Source organism: Rhodnius prolixus, unplaced genomic scaffold, assembly GCF_049639745.1.
Source record: "Rhodnius prolixus isolate KJV_2025 unplaced genomic scaffold, Rpr scaffold_1, whole genome shotgun sequence".
Taxonomy (NCBI): Eukaryota; Metazoa; Arthropoda; class Insecta; order Hemiptera; family Reduviidae; genus Rhodnius; species Rhodnius prolixus.
The window spans coordinates 67,768,577-67,785,649 of NW_027411581.1; the positions used below are offsets into that span (position 1 = coordinate 67,768,577).

The following is a 17,073-nucleotide window of genomic DNA, read 5'->3' on the forward strand; positions in this document are numbered from 1 at the left end:
TTTTAAAACATAGTAACTTATCAATAATTTCAGTAAAAAATTACACATTTGAAATTGCTGATTCTTTTTATCCAATATGATAAGCCAAAGAAAAAGATGCAAACTAAGATGCAGCCCAACTGTTTGGGTTATTTCAGAAATTTGACGAGCCGTTAGTTAGTCTATTCAGGTGGGATTTCCTTCTGCATTTGGGTCAGCTGTATATTTCGGTCGGTCTCCGTGTTGGGCGGGGCACGGTTACCCGTCACCAGTCGGTTCCTCAAGTCCAAGCAGCGCAAGTCCGTGCTCAGAGCGTGGTTCTTGTTCAGCAGCTCCCGGTCTATGATTACCAGCTGTCTTTCCAGGCCGTTGTAAGTAGCTCTGCAACATCCAGGATAATGGTCTTAGAGAAAACTATCATACTTCAATTATTCTCAGTCACCGAAAGTATTACGTCACTTTACTGCAAGCACTCTAACCCAAGTATTCTGCCAGTCCCTAGTTTCAGTCTGTTAGGATGGTCAAATTATGGACTGAGCAACAAAATACCTGCCTGTATAACACTCTCACTGCCTTTGTTTTACAGTTTTCATCTTGAATTTTTTTTTTCTGAACGACAGTTGGCTGCACTGTTAAGAAATGACTTGTAAGTGTGACATCCCGGAACCCCTACTTAAGACCAATTTTCATTAAAAGAATTTCAAGCAAAAGGTTTTTAGCAAGAAAGATCGTTCAAGAGATAATTACTCTCCGATGCAGCCAACCTTTCCCAAGCTTGAGAATGCCCGGGAAGCAGAAGTATTGGACATACTAACTTGGCCAAGTCGATCTTGTTCTGCAGGCAAGCTTTGGTTTCCCTCAGATCTAGTACTTCCTTCTCCAGTCCAATTGTGGGCTGATCGCGACAATTCTCAGAACTTGGTCTGTACAGTCTGGCCTCCAGCCGAGATTCAGCCAGTTTGATGGAATTCACCTTATAGAACAGCGCTTTCTCCAATGAGTCAATTTCCTTAGCAAGACGTTCCATATCTTGAGTCATCTGAAACACATTCAGGATTGTTATCTGCTCTTAGTCTTCAAGAGAGGATGTATTGTTATCGTGTAGATCTTCTATTTAAAGATTCCATGGAAAAAGAGGGTTTTACCAGACCCTCAAATTGGGAAAATGCGAGAGGAGGAGACAATGTTTGCACCAAAATTGAACTTTCGGAAGTACAATTTTACAGCAAAGATTTTTTATTTAGCGTTTTTAAAAATGGTTCTTCAGTCTTTTTTAAACTCTGCTCCCACACTGCGTAAAGCAGTTGTTTCATTTTTTACGTGAAACATTAATCCAAGAAAGTTGTGCTTCTACGCTATCCTCTATAGAAGGAGTCTTCAACCTGGGTTCCGCAGAACCCTAGGGTTACCTGGAGCGTTCACAAGGGTTCCGCAAGTGATCATTATTTGCTCAGCCAAAATGTACGTAAAATGGAAATCATCTGTACAATGGTCTTACTAAAGATGTTTGTATTAAGATTAAATACAAGATACAATTTTGCGAATTTGAGTAGAAAAAAAGCTTTGATAAACTATTTTATCCGCTACTTAAACATGAGGTTCCTTCAAGAAAACTATGAGCTCCAAGGGTTCCTTAAAGTGTAAAGGTTGAAGACTCCTGCTCTAATGTGCCGTTTGTGTATATTGTTCTGTTTAACTCTGTTATAATATTTATGAGTACGATTTGTATAACCAAAAATTATACATTTGAAAAGACTGAACGGCGTTTTCTAGGCAACTATCATAGGATTTCATTTAATGTAAATAACTGGCCTCCAAATTCGGTTTGAAATTTTTCATTTAGGGAATCAGGATTTTTTGAAAAATGGCAATAAGAGGGAAATCACATTCAATCTCTGCCAATCCAATTCATTTTTAATTCTTTGCGTTTCATAAATTCGTTTTCTGATTGCGAAATTGGTCGCCTCATTTTGTGCCTTCAGATCGTTTCTGGCTCGTTGACGAGGCACCGACAAGCCTTCTCTAATACGCTGGGCCATTTGCAGCTCGTTGTCCACTTTCAGTTTCAAAAACTTGCAGTGTTCCAGCCAACACTCGTAGCTGACCATCCTGCGAACAAAGTTTGTTTTTCTTCTATTATTCTATTCGATCTTTTCAACCTATTGTGTCAGGTGGGCTTTGCGTGTCTGTAATTAAACGCCAAATTGGACTAATCAAGTGTCAGCTAGCTAACATTCCACATAATAACACACACACAGTAAAATTCTACGACCAAATGCCATTCAAATGAAGTACTGAACTGATTTGGAGTCCTGAGTGCGTCCGGCTTGTAGCTGATGCAGGCCGAGTGCTTGTCCATGCCCAGATTGTACTGGTCGATTTCGATCGCCTCGTCCTTGTTCTCCAGGTCTTGCTGTAACAATAGCTTCAGCTCGTCCAGCTTGTTCAACTCTTCCCAGGCGGTCATACACTTTTCAGTCATTGCGCGTTTTAAGCCTTCCAGTGTGTTCAATTCCTGGTAACACATCATAAATTTATTCAGATTGTCGAAAACAACTTTCTATCGGAAGTAAAATTTTTGATACCCGGAGATTAGAAAGTGTAAGTGAACAAGCCCAATGTCTGGCCTAATCTCAGAGAAAGAGTTGCGAAAACGCAGCTTGCCTCAAACATCATTGACCTACCTAATTACAGTAACGTGGAAATGATACAAACTCTCTATGGCACAAATTTCTCCTTTATTTTCCTCAGTCTAGTCTGCTCTGGCCCAATCTGCTAGGAACATGTGTGTGGAGAAAGCTCTTGGCGATTGTTGGGCATGTCCTAAGCCAGTGATGGCGAACCTTTGGAGTTCGGCGAGTCAAAATTTTGGGAAACCCTACTTATAAACCCTGGTGCCGTGACAATATAGAAATAGTCATATTTTTTTAATATTTACAGTAAAAAAAACAAAAAAAGATTTATTAAATGACCCACTTTATGGTAATTGATCTGAGGAAAGTTTACAAGATACTTATTCTCAATTATTACCGTAATTTCTTCAAAGTATTCCACTAATCGCTATATTATTTAAAATTATGTAATAATTTTTTGTCTCTGTCAATGCGTGTCACCCAAAATGAGTTCGCGTGTCATAGGTTCGCCATACTGTCCTAAACCATCCTAAGGATAGCCATCCAATGAAGAGTTACTATTTTATTTGGTTAGGTTACAATCTCAGAAATACCAGTATGGCAACTTGCTGTGTTGGTAAGACTGGCCGTTCTCGCCCAAAAATCATGGCTCGGTTCAGCTTGTACAGCTGGGTTTCCACCTTTTGTTCTATTTTGCATTTCCGAAAACCTCGTGGAGTCCATAAGTTCAAAGAGATTAATTTATTTAATGACAGTCAATAGTTCGTGTTAATTTTATACCTTAAAAAGATAACGTTGCCAAAATTTGCACTAGCTAATTCATTTTCGAGAGATTAGCAGCCAAAATAGCATAATTTACTCAAGCGATTGTGTTGCACCCTGAACGAAAACTAAGGCATTTACTTCTCAAATCGTATCCCTCCACGGAAACATATTTTCTCATTCAAAGTAAAATTCAGGACAAATACTTTTGGTGAAAACGCAATTAAGGGGGTTAATGAAAGAATTAAGTAATAAAAATACTGAAATTCAACTTAATAATAGGAGCGACCCTAGCGGTTTCTTCTGAAACTACACAAACTACATTCAGCACAGTGGCACCAGTAGCGCACTTATCGCAAACTATTCCCTGAAGAATTAGAACTAAATAGTTCTCTCTTTTAATTTTGGTGTGTCTTTCTCTCACTGCAGTTCTCACAGATTTCTTTAAACTTGGAATGTTTACTGAAAGTCAGTTGGACTTATGGGAACATGGCTTCCTCGAACCCCTATTCAAGAACAATTTCCAACCCATTGATGTTCCCTTGAGAAAAGGGAGTTAGTTCCCTGAGGCCAAAAATACCTGAACACTATCACCAGTATTTCTTACAACAGCTGTGCTCAAAATTCCAACGCACAAATCAACTTTAAATTCCCAAAAATTTATTCATATTATTTTTACTATTTAATTTTTTTTAGTGCACTTACCGCCTCCGAACAGTTTGCGGACCACACATTTCAATAAATGTAAGAAGCACATAGGAAGAGAAAATAAGCACCAAAATCCAGGGATCACCTCGTGGGAAGTCATATTTAATTCTCAACTACGTACATTATCCCATTTTGAATACCGTCCATAATCCCAAAATGTAACTTTACCGGGAACTTTGCCTGTGGGCGATTTTATTTTTCTGGGAAAATTAGTTACCCCAGCATGATGATTTAGAGGTTCTTGGGAAAGATTACTGCTAGAATCGACACAATGTATCGATCCTGAGTTAGTTCGTAATCAATTAGTTATCAATTTCATTTCAGAGAAATTATTGAATTTAGTAAAAGCTTTGAAGAAGTAGTTTCTTAAATAGTACTCTATTTAATTCCACCCTCTTCATTCCCTTTTGCTCGTAAATCCCCAACAAATTTATTTACTTTTAAAAGATGAAATATTATTTTAAACAATCCAGTAATTCCAGAAGAGAGGTTTTAATGAACAATAAAATAACCTCCCCACCACTACACTAAGCCTTTTATGCATTTTTAGATAATAAAATTTAGTTCTATTGCCTACTCCATCATGTTAGACTGATTCATAAGCGGAGTTGGGAGCAAATAATACGAGTATTTACATATTTCAATTCAATTTCCGCATCATCCGTGCAAAGATCGGCGCCGCCTCGCTGATCTCGCTGCGTCAGACATTCGTTCACCAATCCGAATCCTAACTGTAAGTATTCAATTTCCGCTTCTGTTAAATCTTTCTCCTCCTTCAGTTTGCCAAATTCAATTTCAATCGCTCGAATGCTGGCGTACACAGTCTCTCGCCACTGGATCATCTCCTGAACCCTGTAAATTGAGAACACTGAATTTAGCTGAATGAAATCTATAGTTTTGTTTTATTGGATGAGAACATAATGATTCGGTGGAAATGGAGTAGCCAGATTAGATTAGATTAAACTAGGACGGCCTCAAAGCCTACGCCGCTGCGTCCCCTTTGGATCTATTGTGGCTCCCCTCACTCTAAAGCTCACCTTCCAGACCTGTCCTTTTAATCAGACTCTTAATGCTGGAGAGCGTCTCTTGAGTAAAGCTTACAGGCCTTAGCTTTTTCCTCCCCGAAAAGTAACATCCTTATCCTTAGCCACACGAGCCCTTCGCACTGACACAACACGTGCAGTGCCGTTTTCTCCTCTTCCTGACAGAACCTGCAAAGGCTATCAAATGGAGTAGCCAACTTACAAATATTCAAACATGGTATTGTTGCTTTAAGTACCCCATGGCACTGCAGCTACTTTATCTTGCCTTCTCTACCCCCTTCTCCTTCACAGGATAACTAATTCTTAAACACAAACTAAAAGTAGTTTAAGTGTGACTACTTTATCGAGTTGAGTTTTCTCGAGCGGAAAATCTACATCTTGAAATGTTGCATTTTCACTATGTGAGCAGACATCAGTTCTGTACTGCCTTATGTTCTTCCGTCCGCGAAGAACTTTTACCGCCAAAAAAACATTTCCGCTTGTAAGTCCCATCTCGTTTATAGATGCTGTGTGAAAAACCAATAACACATAATTTTCATTAAATTTCCTTTTCTTCTTGAATAATTTAACTGAAAAGAAACCTTACTGTAAAAATGGGAAAACATCAGAAATATTGATTTTTAACTGACTTTATCTGCATTCTCGCGTCTTACTGATCTCAAAATAAATCCAGGACATCTTCATGGGAGAATTCGGGTTAGGTTAGGTTGGGTTAGGTTAGGTTAGGTTAGGTTAGGTTATACTTGTGCAAACAAGATCATAAAAACAATAAATAAATAATTAGGTAATACTTAATTCTTAGTCTTATTTATGAATAATTATGATAATGGATTATTTCAATTTCAAAAGCTTCTTTAGGAAGCATTAACTATTGTTTTGGCCCCCACTTTACACATGACGTCGTGATATAGAAATGGATTAACTTTATTGGCGTCTAAAATATCTCCTTGTACCTTTTTCGTATCCATCCATCATTGACCCTCTAGGAGAAACTCTAGGTTAAGAACCCATGCTTTAGATGGTGTAGCATATAAATCCCCCTCTCTTCACTTAGAAAAATGTATAAAGAAATCTATACGGTAGATTAAGTTGCCCTTGTGAGGACATTTTGTTGTCCTTGCTACTGGGAAAACACGCGCCAACATAGGAAAAATAATATTTTCATTGAGAACAAAGCCATTTCAGTGCTCGTCCAAGAACTTATCACCTGTTACTGATGCTAGTTACATCTTATACAAATATACTTAACCTGTTTTCCATTCGATCATTATTCTGCTTTGTTTGCCAATTTGTAGCTATTTCCGTTTGACTGCGTAATTTTTTTGATTCGCTTCTCAAATCGAAAGCATTCTGTCGATGTGTGTCGCAAGTCTGACGGAGATCCCATACCTTGCCATGCCAGTCAGGTAGCGCTACTCTTGGCACTGGTTTCTCTATTATCACTACTGAAGGTACCGCATTCTGGAAAAACAATCACACTTCCTTAGGTATTCTGAAGAAATTTTCATGGCAAGTAGAATTTCAGACAAGAAGATGACAGCTAGAGTATTTGGTTTCGTAAATATTGGTTAAGCTTTTCACATTCTTACCTTTCCCGAGCTAACAAGGGAAGATGTAGATGGGATAAAGGATGCTCTGGCGTTCTTAGCAAGCACAAGGAAGTGGGAGACACTGTTGAAGGATCCCGACTATTTGCCATGAAAAGAATTTATAAACTTCATTTAAACATTTATTCTTTGTTTGAACCCTTAGAATAATGCCTTTTCCTACCGAGTGACTTCGCCCCCAATGTCCTTACTGGCTCTTCTACCAACCCTCGGGTCACAATTTCTGTACCGATTCGAGCAAACGTTTTGTTAACACATCGTGGGTGAAATCAAGTATCTGGCTTTCTACTTCAGTTATTCCATCTCTTTCTTCTACCTTTAAACACGAATCTATATCGGAATAGTAATCCAAGAGTTTACGAGTTAGATAGAAGGATGATTTGTTACAATTTGCTAGCAGGAAAGCCCAGTTAGAGCACTCGGGGGTGGAGCCTCTCTGAAATGGGGAGTGGCCCCAGTTAGTGGGTGGGGCAAAGTCCCCAGTATAATACAAAATTAGAAAACCATTGAAAATTTTATATTTTATTGTGTAAAAAGACCTAAACAAACCCTTTGCAGGTATTCTGAAAAATACTATCCAAGTTACTATTCCCTTCAATTGTATTTTCGCATCAGGCCAGATGTCGTTACAATAATGCCGTTCATACTTTTATACACAAAGTCAGGCTTAAGTTTATTAAACAAAATTTAACTGCAGCATCAAACCAACATTTAAATGATATGGCAAACACAAATAGAAGACTGCACACTAGCTTAACCTTATCGCTGCATAGTAAACAAGCTTGGCGGAACTTTAACAGGTAAGTCATGTTCATAAGTAAACTTCCGTCAATAATTCATTTAGAAGAAGCAGCCATGGCCACAACAATATGTAGGAGCAAGGAAATGTTTTACAACAACAATAAAAGTGGCTTATAACTATGTCTCGAACATTTTTGTCAGAAACAGTCCGTCTAAACAATTACTAAAAGATTTTAAACCTTAGATACTTGGCGTAAACTTTGCGAAAACAACTTTTTGTCGTAATTAAAGAACCTCTTTGCACATTTAGGAGTAGATTAAGAAACCTCTCTTTTATGAGATAGTGAGAAACTAGAATTTCTGTATGTAGGAATTGTGGAAGATCAAGTTCTGAGGAAATAGCAAAACTTAAGCAGCGAGGTCTTGGTAATAATAATAAGTTGAAGTGTAAAATTTGTCTTACCATTATTGAAATACAATGTCCAGCAAAATTTAATCCTTTTGTAAAACCCGAAAACGAACAGTAACTTAATGGCGCTTCTGTATGGTTGCCTTGGTTACCAGTAAATAATTGAAAATGCTATTGATAAAACCTTCCTAATACAAATTGACCATGTGGTCAATAGAATATATGTATATTATATTTTTATTTGTCCCATCGTTTTAAGTACTATACATTGATTATGGAACAAAAAAAGATAATGAACTTAATATCGTTGATTTTATCCATGCAGCATTTTTTTTTTTTTTGGTATCCCTGTCCATCATTGATTTTGGTTTGAAGAATTCGACTTCAATGATGTTTCAGTCTCACAGTCAGTTAATGACCCGAGGAATCATTCATGAAAATACATGAATGTTTGAGCATTATCTTATCGAACATACAGCAAATGCGGTGATGAACAAAACCTGCACAACTTGCTGTGGGGTTCAATACCATATTAAATATTAGCAGAATCTTATCAGCCTTGTATAACCATAAAACACGATAAATTTGGTTCGTTAGTTGAGCCATGAACTAATTGTGATGTGAACTTTGAATCTAATTATTTATTGAGAAATGTTTGTGCAAGATTATGCGATATTACGTAAATTATTTCATCTTTCCAACCGTCTCGCACTAAACTTGCTGACGGAAACATAAGTGAAGTTGAAATCTCTTCACCAAACTGGATAATCGTACCTCTAATGATGGATGTAAGTCCGAAATTGAAACTTTGAAACTCAGGGGACTTCAAAATTTGCATTACCAGTGAAAACTTAGAATTAAATAAAAAAAAAAAATCTTGAGATAAAACCCCCTGCAAGCAATAGTTCGTGTGGATTCGTATTAGATCGGGCAGGCTCGTGGTGGTGTTGTGGCCCCGGGCCAAGGGACAATCCTGGCGCTGTTTTATTACGGTCCGGCGCATTACCAGCTACGCACACCAGTCACAGAGCTGAGCTTAGTGGTGAATTAGTGTGTGTATTGTAGGGGCTGTTCTTTGACAAGTTAGGCAGTGCGACCGAGGTGCCGTTCCCGTCAAACCGAACCAAGCGGCTCGGCTGTTCAGGTGAGCTCTTCTATTGATTTCTCAACCTTTCAGAACTGGGTCAACAACACTGCTTCTCTTCAGCGGCCAGTCACTCCACGGCCCCCATTATCACACATCGTTTTGTTTATATTTTTGGGCTCCGCTGAGTTATTTCATTCGGCACCCGTACCTTTTTTTACTTTTCTATACTCCTCTCTGGGCCGGCTACCTGTGGGGGTGCCCCAAGTTGAGGAGAAAGTCAAACGCCACTGTAAAAGTAAACAATGAATTATTATTGAAAATTTGAGATTTTTTTTCATGAAAAAATGAATTTTCACATCAGGTACGTCTTCAATCAGTTCTTTTTATATAAAAATATCTTAAAATTAAATTGTTACGAACCAAACTATCTGAATCAAAGGCCAATTTATTTTGAAAACCTTGTGATCACAAAGAGATTCAAAGAAATCCCTCAGATCTCCATCCTTAAATTGTTTGCCTCTACATCTCGCGATCTTCTCAGTAACTCTCATACTAGGCAGTACTAAGATTGTTGTATATTTCTGACCGCTTTCGGAATTTTTCATTCATCAGTTTGTGGAATAGAATTTGATTTCCAACCTGTTCCTATGGTGTTCTAACTAAACAGCTGACTCTTGATGGGAACAGAGTTGACTTCGAAGTCTCTACTCTGAACTGATGAATGAACTTCTAAAATAAGTCCGAAATAGAAAAAAGTTTGTCTGGCTATGACAGAAAAAATAAACGATATTATGCAGCGTTGCGGAGCTAACTGCATTTTCAATCAACTACTCGTAACTCTTCTAATCAAGTTCTCATTTTGAGACATTTCATCTTCGCAAGTGCTTCAGGGTATCCGCTGCATTGCTGATTCTGCATCCGTAGTTTGATGTCCTGTCCTATCCTCACCTGTTGGTCAAACCATCTTAAACTTTATCCACTTGCACTCCTGACATGGATGTCAGTGCATCCAATAACTTGATCTTATTGTATAATATTTTTGGTTCGATTTTTCAAGAGCGGTGCCATCAAGTTGCCTGGATTTGCTTCGATTCTTTGTGACATTGTGGGCCACTATAATTATTTTAGAATGTCGTAAACATTTTGCATGAAGGGAATTCCCTTTTTGCACAAGTTTAAACCCTGAGAAAACAAGTGCATCTTAAATTTCAGTGATCATTTTTCATTCGTTACAATTCGGTAATAATAAAAGAAAAAGATTTTCACAGATCAGGAGGGCCAAAACACCCCCTATTTTATAACAACTACTTTTTTAGACTTAGTGGACCCCAAGCTGGTGGAAACTTGATATTGGAAAGTTTACTTCTTCTTACTATGAAGTGGTAACAGAAGGGAGGTTTGGTGTAGTGGTTATAAGATCGGACTCACAAGTGGCAGTTCCTCAGATCGAATCCAGCGATTTTGTCTTCGTTTTATGTATTGAACAAAAATCTTAAAGTAAGAGCGTCCACCCTCCGCCAGCGACACTTTAATTTGGAAGGTGATAGAACAACGCTGAGGTTAGGTTGTCCCATTTCTCTTAGTTCTAAAGTAGAGTTCGTTTTCTTGTAGAATAAAGTAATGGGGACTATATTATTGTAGGAAATTATAGCCTGTAGGAAGTGATAAGTGCTCAATATCGGCGGGCCACTTTCTCTTACTTCCGGCATTGAGTCCCTCATTACTGCAGCAAATTTGGCGGCGTGTTTCTTTACAGTAATAATTGTATTACCTCTCTTTCAAGCGGAAGTATCAAATTTTCGAAGTTGAGTTTTACCGGAAGGATATGAGGTTAGATACATCTTTCACTTGCGTTATCATATTTTCTTGGAACTTAACACTTTTACTGAAAAAGGAAATTGAACATGTTCATTTTAATACGAGAATACTGTTGAAGGAAGCTAATGTTACAGCTTTTCTACAACTTCATTTTAAAAAAAACTCTGATTATTAGAAGTCTGAAACGCAGTAGGCTGCTGCCGCGCTTGGAAAAGCCAAACTTCATCAGCACTTCCGGTCGAGTAATATTCTTTCAGAACAGACTTTTGGTTAACGCCTGGAAGTCCACTTGCACCACTTTCTCTTCTGCTGTTCCTCAACCTTTAAACTTCCGCAGCCCAGCAAGGACGGAACAATATTTAACGCATCAGCGACATCCAGAAGTAGACTAATATTAGAAAGAATTTTGTTTATTAAATCTATTGTTAAGAAATTAAATTTTTTCTTGTTAGTGCGATAACTGTAAATGCATTTTTGGAAGAAAATTGGTTCCTGTGATTACAGCGTCTTTGCTGAAAGACGAAGCGCTGTGTTAAGAAGCAGTAGATTTCTTTGCTTGGTGTTTGTCGCTGATGTAGTGTAGAAAAGGCTTTTAACTCAAATATTGAGAAAGTACAAAAACACGACCAACTTGGCAGCTTCAAGTTGGCTGTGCTCCTCTATGGAGAGAGGTCTAAAAAGGGGTTTATAGATCCAGAGGGTTACATGGGCCTTCATTTTCTGGGAAGAGATTATTGCAATTATAACCACACCTTGAGGTTATAGGTTGCATACAAGTTGCTGTTGATGTCATCTGCTCCAAAGACACACATTCCCACTTCCTGTAAACTACCCTCCCAGAGGGCCAGCTTCCTTTTTCTTTTTAAAGGAACCATTTTATTTCTAGCTGTGAAAATTTTCATATAAGACCCCTGAAGAGAAATATTAAGTTCGTTCAGAAGGTTGATATGTCTGCCGTTGTATTCGCAAACATCACCGTTTTAGCCAGACAAGTGCGAACCAATTTGCACAACTTTTGGATTGCATGCTGTTTAGACAGCGACAGCGTCATCAACATTCGTCGCAATAGTAGGAATTCTCCGAATTTTGTAGACGTATAGTCTGGCGCATGAATACGCGCAATGGCGCCGATTGGAGGCTAATATATTTCATAAATTTTGTTAATATTAAATTTCAGCACAATCGCGGGAAACTGGAATCCTCAGGGAATTCGCACTTTCGGAATGCCATTTCCTTCCAAATAATCATTTAATTCTCTTTATTAGTGTTCGGGCCGTCGGAATCACTGCTTAGGCTTTTGTAGAGGGAAGCCTTCCCCATTCTTAGAATTGTCCTCAAATTAATTTTTCTTGAATGTTTTTCTCAGACAAAATTTTTAGATCTAAAAGTGTGCCTTTGAAGGCACCGAGTTCAAAGAAAAAAAATCCCAATTTTTGGACATCCTCTGAATTTGAAAACATCTCTTCCCTTTAAATGTATGGGTTTCACAGACGTCTGTAACTACCAGCTAATTCTGTTACTTGTAGAAACTTGAGAGAAGCCCTAGCAACGCCGAAGTCTTATCAATGTAATCCTTTAACTTCAAATTTTAATCTGAAAACTTCGTACAGCGATTTTAAAAAAAGCTATTTTTCAAAATTTAGCTATTTCAATGCTGCATGATTTCTTGTTGCTCTGATTTCCAGACAGACAGTGGTGAACTATCTTCAAGTTCTAAAGAATATAAAATACTCACAAAAATTATATAATCTGGAGTAACCATATGTTCCACTGGAAGTCCCAGGCGCTTCTGTACGGCGTACTGTTAGGTGCGCGACCCTTAAAACTAAGATGTACTGGGTTCGATTGCCGGTCTTGGGCCTTGGACTTTAATTAGTGGTTAATGAAAGGAATTTAGCAGTAAAGTTGCCTTCGTCACCACCTAATTTGGCAGTGAAAAAAATAGGCATTACTTTCCTGTCTCCATGTGCGCATCACTTCTTGGTGAGTAACTCATTTCCGTTTCTTGTCTGACAAATTATAGGAAAATCTGCCGATTATTATTTTGAAGGAAGTCGGGTGAGTGGTAAAAAGAGTTTTAACTTCCTGTTTAATATTTGCCCGCATATCTTCTGTGTGCACGTGCTATTTCAGGCACTCTTGGAAGCTGGACAACATTCTCACGTGTCTATCCAAAACAAAACTGATTTGGGCAACTGTCCAGAGTAGGTTTTTTAGATTTCTTCAAGTGTTTTTATTGGTAAAATTCTAAGGATGTGGTAGAAAGAGCGAAATAGGAATCTTGGAAAAGAAAACATAAACAATAATTTTGTCCGTAAATAGCAATTAGTTGATCCCCAAAACTGCACAAAATACTGGCTGCTGGAAAATATCAACTTTGACAATTGGTTCCGCTTTTCGTGTAATAGATAAAATTTTCATAGTTTTTTCTTTTTAAATAAAGAGTACATCGTTTATAAAGTAAAAAAAGTAAAGTAATTGCCTATTTTTTCAGGCGGGCTTATACGTCCAACTAGCAAATTAGGTGTCGTGGACGGAGGCAACTAGCAAACATACTTTGCTGTAATTTTTTTTTATTAACCTTTAAATAAAATCCAAGGCCTAAGACCGGGAATCGAACCCAGTACCACAATTCATCTTAAGCTTTACAGGTCTCGCCTCTAACCACTCGGCTACCGTGGCGCCTGAGAATATCGTTTAAATTAGCAATCTATCGTAACAACACTGACCAAACACATTTCTAGAAAATCATTGTCAAATTTAAGTAATAACGGCAGGTCCAGAAATGCTTCTTCTAGTCACCCGTTTTGTTAAAAAAAAACATTAGGCTTAAACGCATGGACTTGTTTTTGTTAAACCTTCCAAGAAAAAGTGCTATTAAGGGGGGGGGGTCTCGACGCTGTTTCTTCTGTCAGAGAGGAGTTAGCCCCCCTATATTTGTCTCCCTAAACGTGTTAACAACAATAAATAACTCTAAATTTAGCCCGATTAGTCTCAAATGTGATAAAATAAGGAGAATTTGTACTTTTGGGGAAGGTTATAAATTATAACGTTCAGGTTATCTCAACTGTTTGTATTGTTTGTAAAATTATAAATTGTTGCAATTTAATAGTAATAAGAGAAACAGTGTTTATGCAAATTAAAAATAAGAGAAAGTAAGAAGCTATGGGTTGATTAGATAGAAAATATTTTAATAAAATGCCAATCATTCAAAGATAAGTTTGACACGGCTTGTCAGTAGAAGATGTCACTGTCAGTAAGAAGTTACTACATAAATTAATGCTCGATTTTGCCCCCTGTGGCTGAGCTATCCTATTTTTAGTGAAATATTGTGAACAGTGGAAATAAATTTTCATGAAAAACTGTTGTGAACAAACACGAAGCTTTGGATTTTCTCTGCCTAACCATCTCCACAGTGACGGTGTTGTTTGTAGCTAAGAGTACACAGTCCTGAGGCCGTGTGCAGATGATTCCAATGGCCTTAAATACAAAAATCACAAACACATTTCGCTTACCGCTATGTTTATAACTTTAACTTTACCTAAAAGTTAAAATTGACCCAAAAATAAGAAAAAAATTGACTACAATATTATTACAGGTCACTGATTATGTAAGCGTGACGTTACAGTTCGTCCTGAACTCAATTTAATTCGATACATCGTGAGGAATAGTTGAAAATCGCAAGTGTTAGGCCTAATACTCTCCATGTTTGGATGAATATCTTGACGACTGTCTAGGAAATTACAGACAAAGACGTTGTGTAAGGTCGCACTTCCCGTGTTGTTCTACTCCAGACTTTTAGCTTAGAAATTTCATGTTCATATCCAACGATTGGTAATTCTACAGCTCGTTCAAGTAAAAAAAATATATAAGCCGTGGTTCCATTTTCTGCCTTATCGAGAAAGACGCCATTTTCTTTATTTATTTTTAGTGAATCTCAACTTTTTCCCTTAAAATTGGCCAACCTGAGGACCAATATGGTAAATAAGAGCTTTCAATTGGCAATAATTTCAAGATATTTATTAGTTCTGCTAAGAAAAAAAAAGATTGGCAAGATGGAGTTGATTTAATTTAATATTTTAACTTTAATGTCGCCTTTATTTGTTGGCAAAATGACATCATCATCTTTATTATGGAAAATTTTATGTTCTTTCGATTGTAATTAAACTAGAAATTAAAGCCATTGTAAAAGAGTTGAAGCAATAAGAAAAAAATCATAAAACGGTTGCGCGATCTCCTAATGGTTGTGAGCTACATCATTTTCATACCTACGGCCTGTACGATCTATCAGGGTATCAGGGATGCAGTATAATGGCGTCATTTTGAGGGAGTGCTTTAATTCTCCTCTAGAACGCCGCTTATATAAAGTTTAGAAGAAAACAGTACTTGGAGGTTAAACGAATTAAAAATCATTAGAACCGTTTTAAAATACTTAAAAAGCTCTGGAATTTTTGTTACCCATTTAATTTTTTATTAATAGTTTATAGCTAATGGAACTCTACATTACAGCAACAGTTACTAAATTGTGTTCCAGGTTTCCACGTGAAAATATGGCCCTTAATAATCTTTCTATTTCCATAAAAATGGGTTCTTAATTTGCAAAAAAATCTTTTCCAGATATTAGATACAAAACAAAAAAAAACAGAAGAATTTGAACATTTAAATATGAAATTAGCTCGTATTGTATAAGCTTGCTTCCAACAGAAATTATGACGGAGCATGCGCATTACTAAAAAATAAACAGCGCATGCTCTGTAAAGTCACAAAACCAGTGTTTCTATTGAACAAGTTAGAGACATAAACTTTATTGGCTAAATTTAAGCAGTGTAATACTGATACTATGACGTATTTCCTGCGGAAACTCTAATCCGAAAGCCTGCACTTCCTCTCTTACAAAGGTCCTGGGAAAGTGGAAATAGATTGTTGGGAAATTCAACCGCTTACGTCAAGTGCGTAGGAAAGTAAATAAATACTCAATACTTGAGTGATGAAGTCAGCCAACGTGAGTGACTAAAGTTATGTGTATCAGTAGATAAACAGCAATGGCGACTGCGCAAGATAAGACCTAATTTCACCTGAATGCCCATATCTAATAAATCTTGATGCGTTTGTCTGTGGGTCTGATAAAAGTTCAATGTTTTACTAGATCCCAGCGATAGTTTGCGAAATTCAGGGCGTGTTTTGTAAATATTTACTTTGAACTGGAAACAAAGTGTGGCACAATAGACAGGTGATTAAAGTTGGTGCCAATAATCTAGTGGACAGAGAAGTATGGCTCCAGGACTGGCCAGCTTACATAATACCTGTTTATTTAATGGGGGCCGATCCCCAAGTACTTAAGCCAATCTAGATTACCGTATTATCCCCTTCTGATAGAGGGTAAATACTTAAATGATTGAACAATCTTACAGCGGAACGTTACCATCTAGTATGGATTCATCCAATGCCTGTAAATTGCTTAAGATGTTACACGGTGGTTCCAGACTAGGCCTGGAACGGCCGCCTATTTTTTCCTTGGTGACGTCATCTGAGGAGTGGATCACACAGTTTTCCTTGCCGAGTTTATGCTGTTTCGCATGAGCGCACTCGTATTTCCGCGGTAAAAGAGATTTGCATCTCTTACTCAGATTATCAGGCGGCATTGAAGGCGCTGAATTAATGTTTTTTAGTCTTCTAGACTGGTATTGGAGTCTTCTATGGGTGCCAGGTCAAATGAGGATTTCTGGTTACAAGGAGGAAGTGGACAAGCTGGCCTAATTAGAAGCTGTATTCCTTCTCGTCGGGTCCGAACTAGCTGTTGACGCGTCCTCCGAAGAAGCAAGTCTAGTTTCCAGGCATCACTTATTCACTCACTGTTTTCAAACTAAACGATCCCTCAAGGCGTGTATTTCCGGTTTAACTTCCAAAACGATAATCTGCTTGAAAACAGTACTTCCTCTTACGTTACAGAAAAGGAAAAAAAAACTGAAAACGTAGGTTTTCAGAGCGTCACAAACAATCTCGCAACTTATCGTTACCATTTAGAATGACAGTAATCACAGACGGCAAACACAATTAACCATTGTTCTTGACTGCTCTAACTTTATAAACTGCTACTTTGGTTATGTTGACGCGATAAGATTAATCTGTAGGTTTTTATGGCGGCACACAGGATAAATATTTTTGGAGCATTAGTTAGTTCTTTACAATATTAAAATAATTACTTACTGTCATTAATTATTCGTATTACTGAATAGTTCTCCGTCCAAAGAGGTCTGGTTAGATCTGTGTTACACTTCATTGGAGA

General features: G+C 37.6%; 2 protein-coding genes across 2 annotated transcripts in view; one reads left to right on the plus strand and one right to left on the minus strand.

Moving 5' to 3' along the window:
• Positions 1-47: 47 nt before the first annotated feature.
• Positions 48-8,089, minus strand: LOC141446280 (tektin-B1). Its single transcript, XM_074112813.1, has 7 exons — positions 7,937-8,089; positions 6,375-6,586; positions 4,718-4,934; positions 2,280-2,494; positions 1,866-2,088; positions 795-1,018; positions 48-360 (listed from the first exon to the last, which is right to left on the minus strand). The coding sequence occupies exons 1-7, from the start codon at positions 7,937-7,939 to the stop codon at positions 162-164; spliced, it is 1,293 nt and encodes a 430-aa protein (XP_073968914.1). The 5' UTR covers positions 7,940-8,089; the 3' UTR covers positions 48-161.
• A 774-nt stretch (positions 8,090-8,863) lies between these two features.
• The window catches only part of LOC141446281 (BTB/POZ domain-containing protein 3-like), a 32,496-nt gene continuing 24,286 nt past the window's right edge, over positions 8,864-17,073 (plus strand). The window contains exon 1 of the mRNA XM_074112815.1: positions 8,864-9,026. The gene's annotated coding sequence lies outside the window, so the exon portion shown is untranslated. The remainder of the gene's footprint in view (positions 9,027-17,073) is intronic.

What these genes read in the sequence shown, in the direction of transcription:
- LOC141446280 (XM_074112813.1), bottom strand. An exon ending in AATGATCGAATGGAAAACAG is followed by an intron (nt 4,935 to 6,374) that starts GTTAAGTATATT and finishes CTCAATTTACAG; the next exon opens with GGTTCAGGAGATGATCCAGT. An exon ending in GCACTCAGGACTCCAAATCA is followed by an intron (nt 2,089 to 2,279) that starts GTTCAGTACTTC and finishes CTTTGTTCGCAG; the next exon opens with GATGGTCAGCTACGAGTGTT.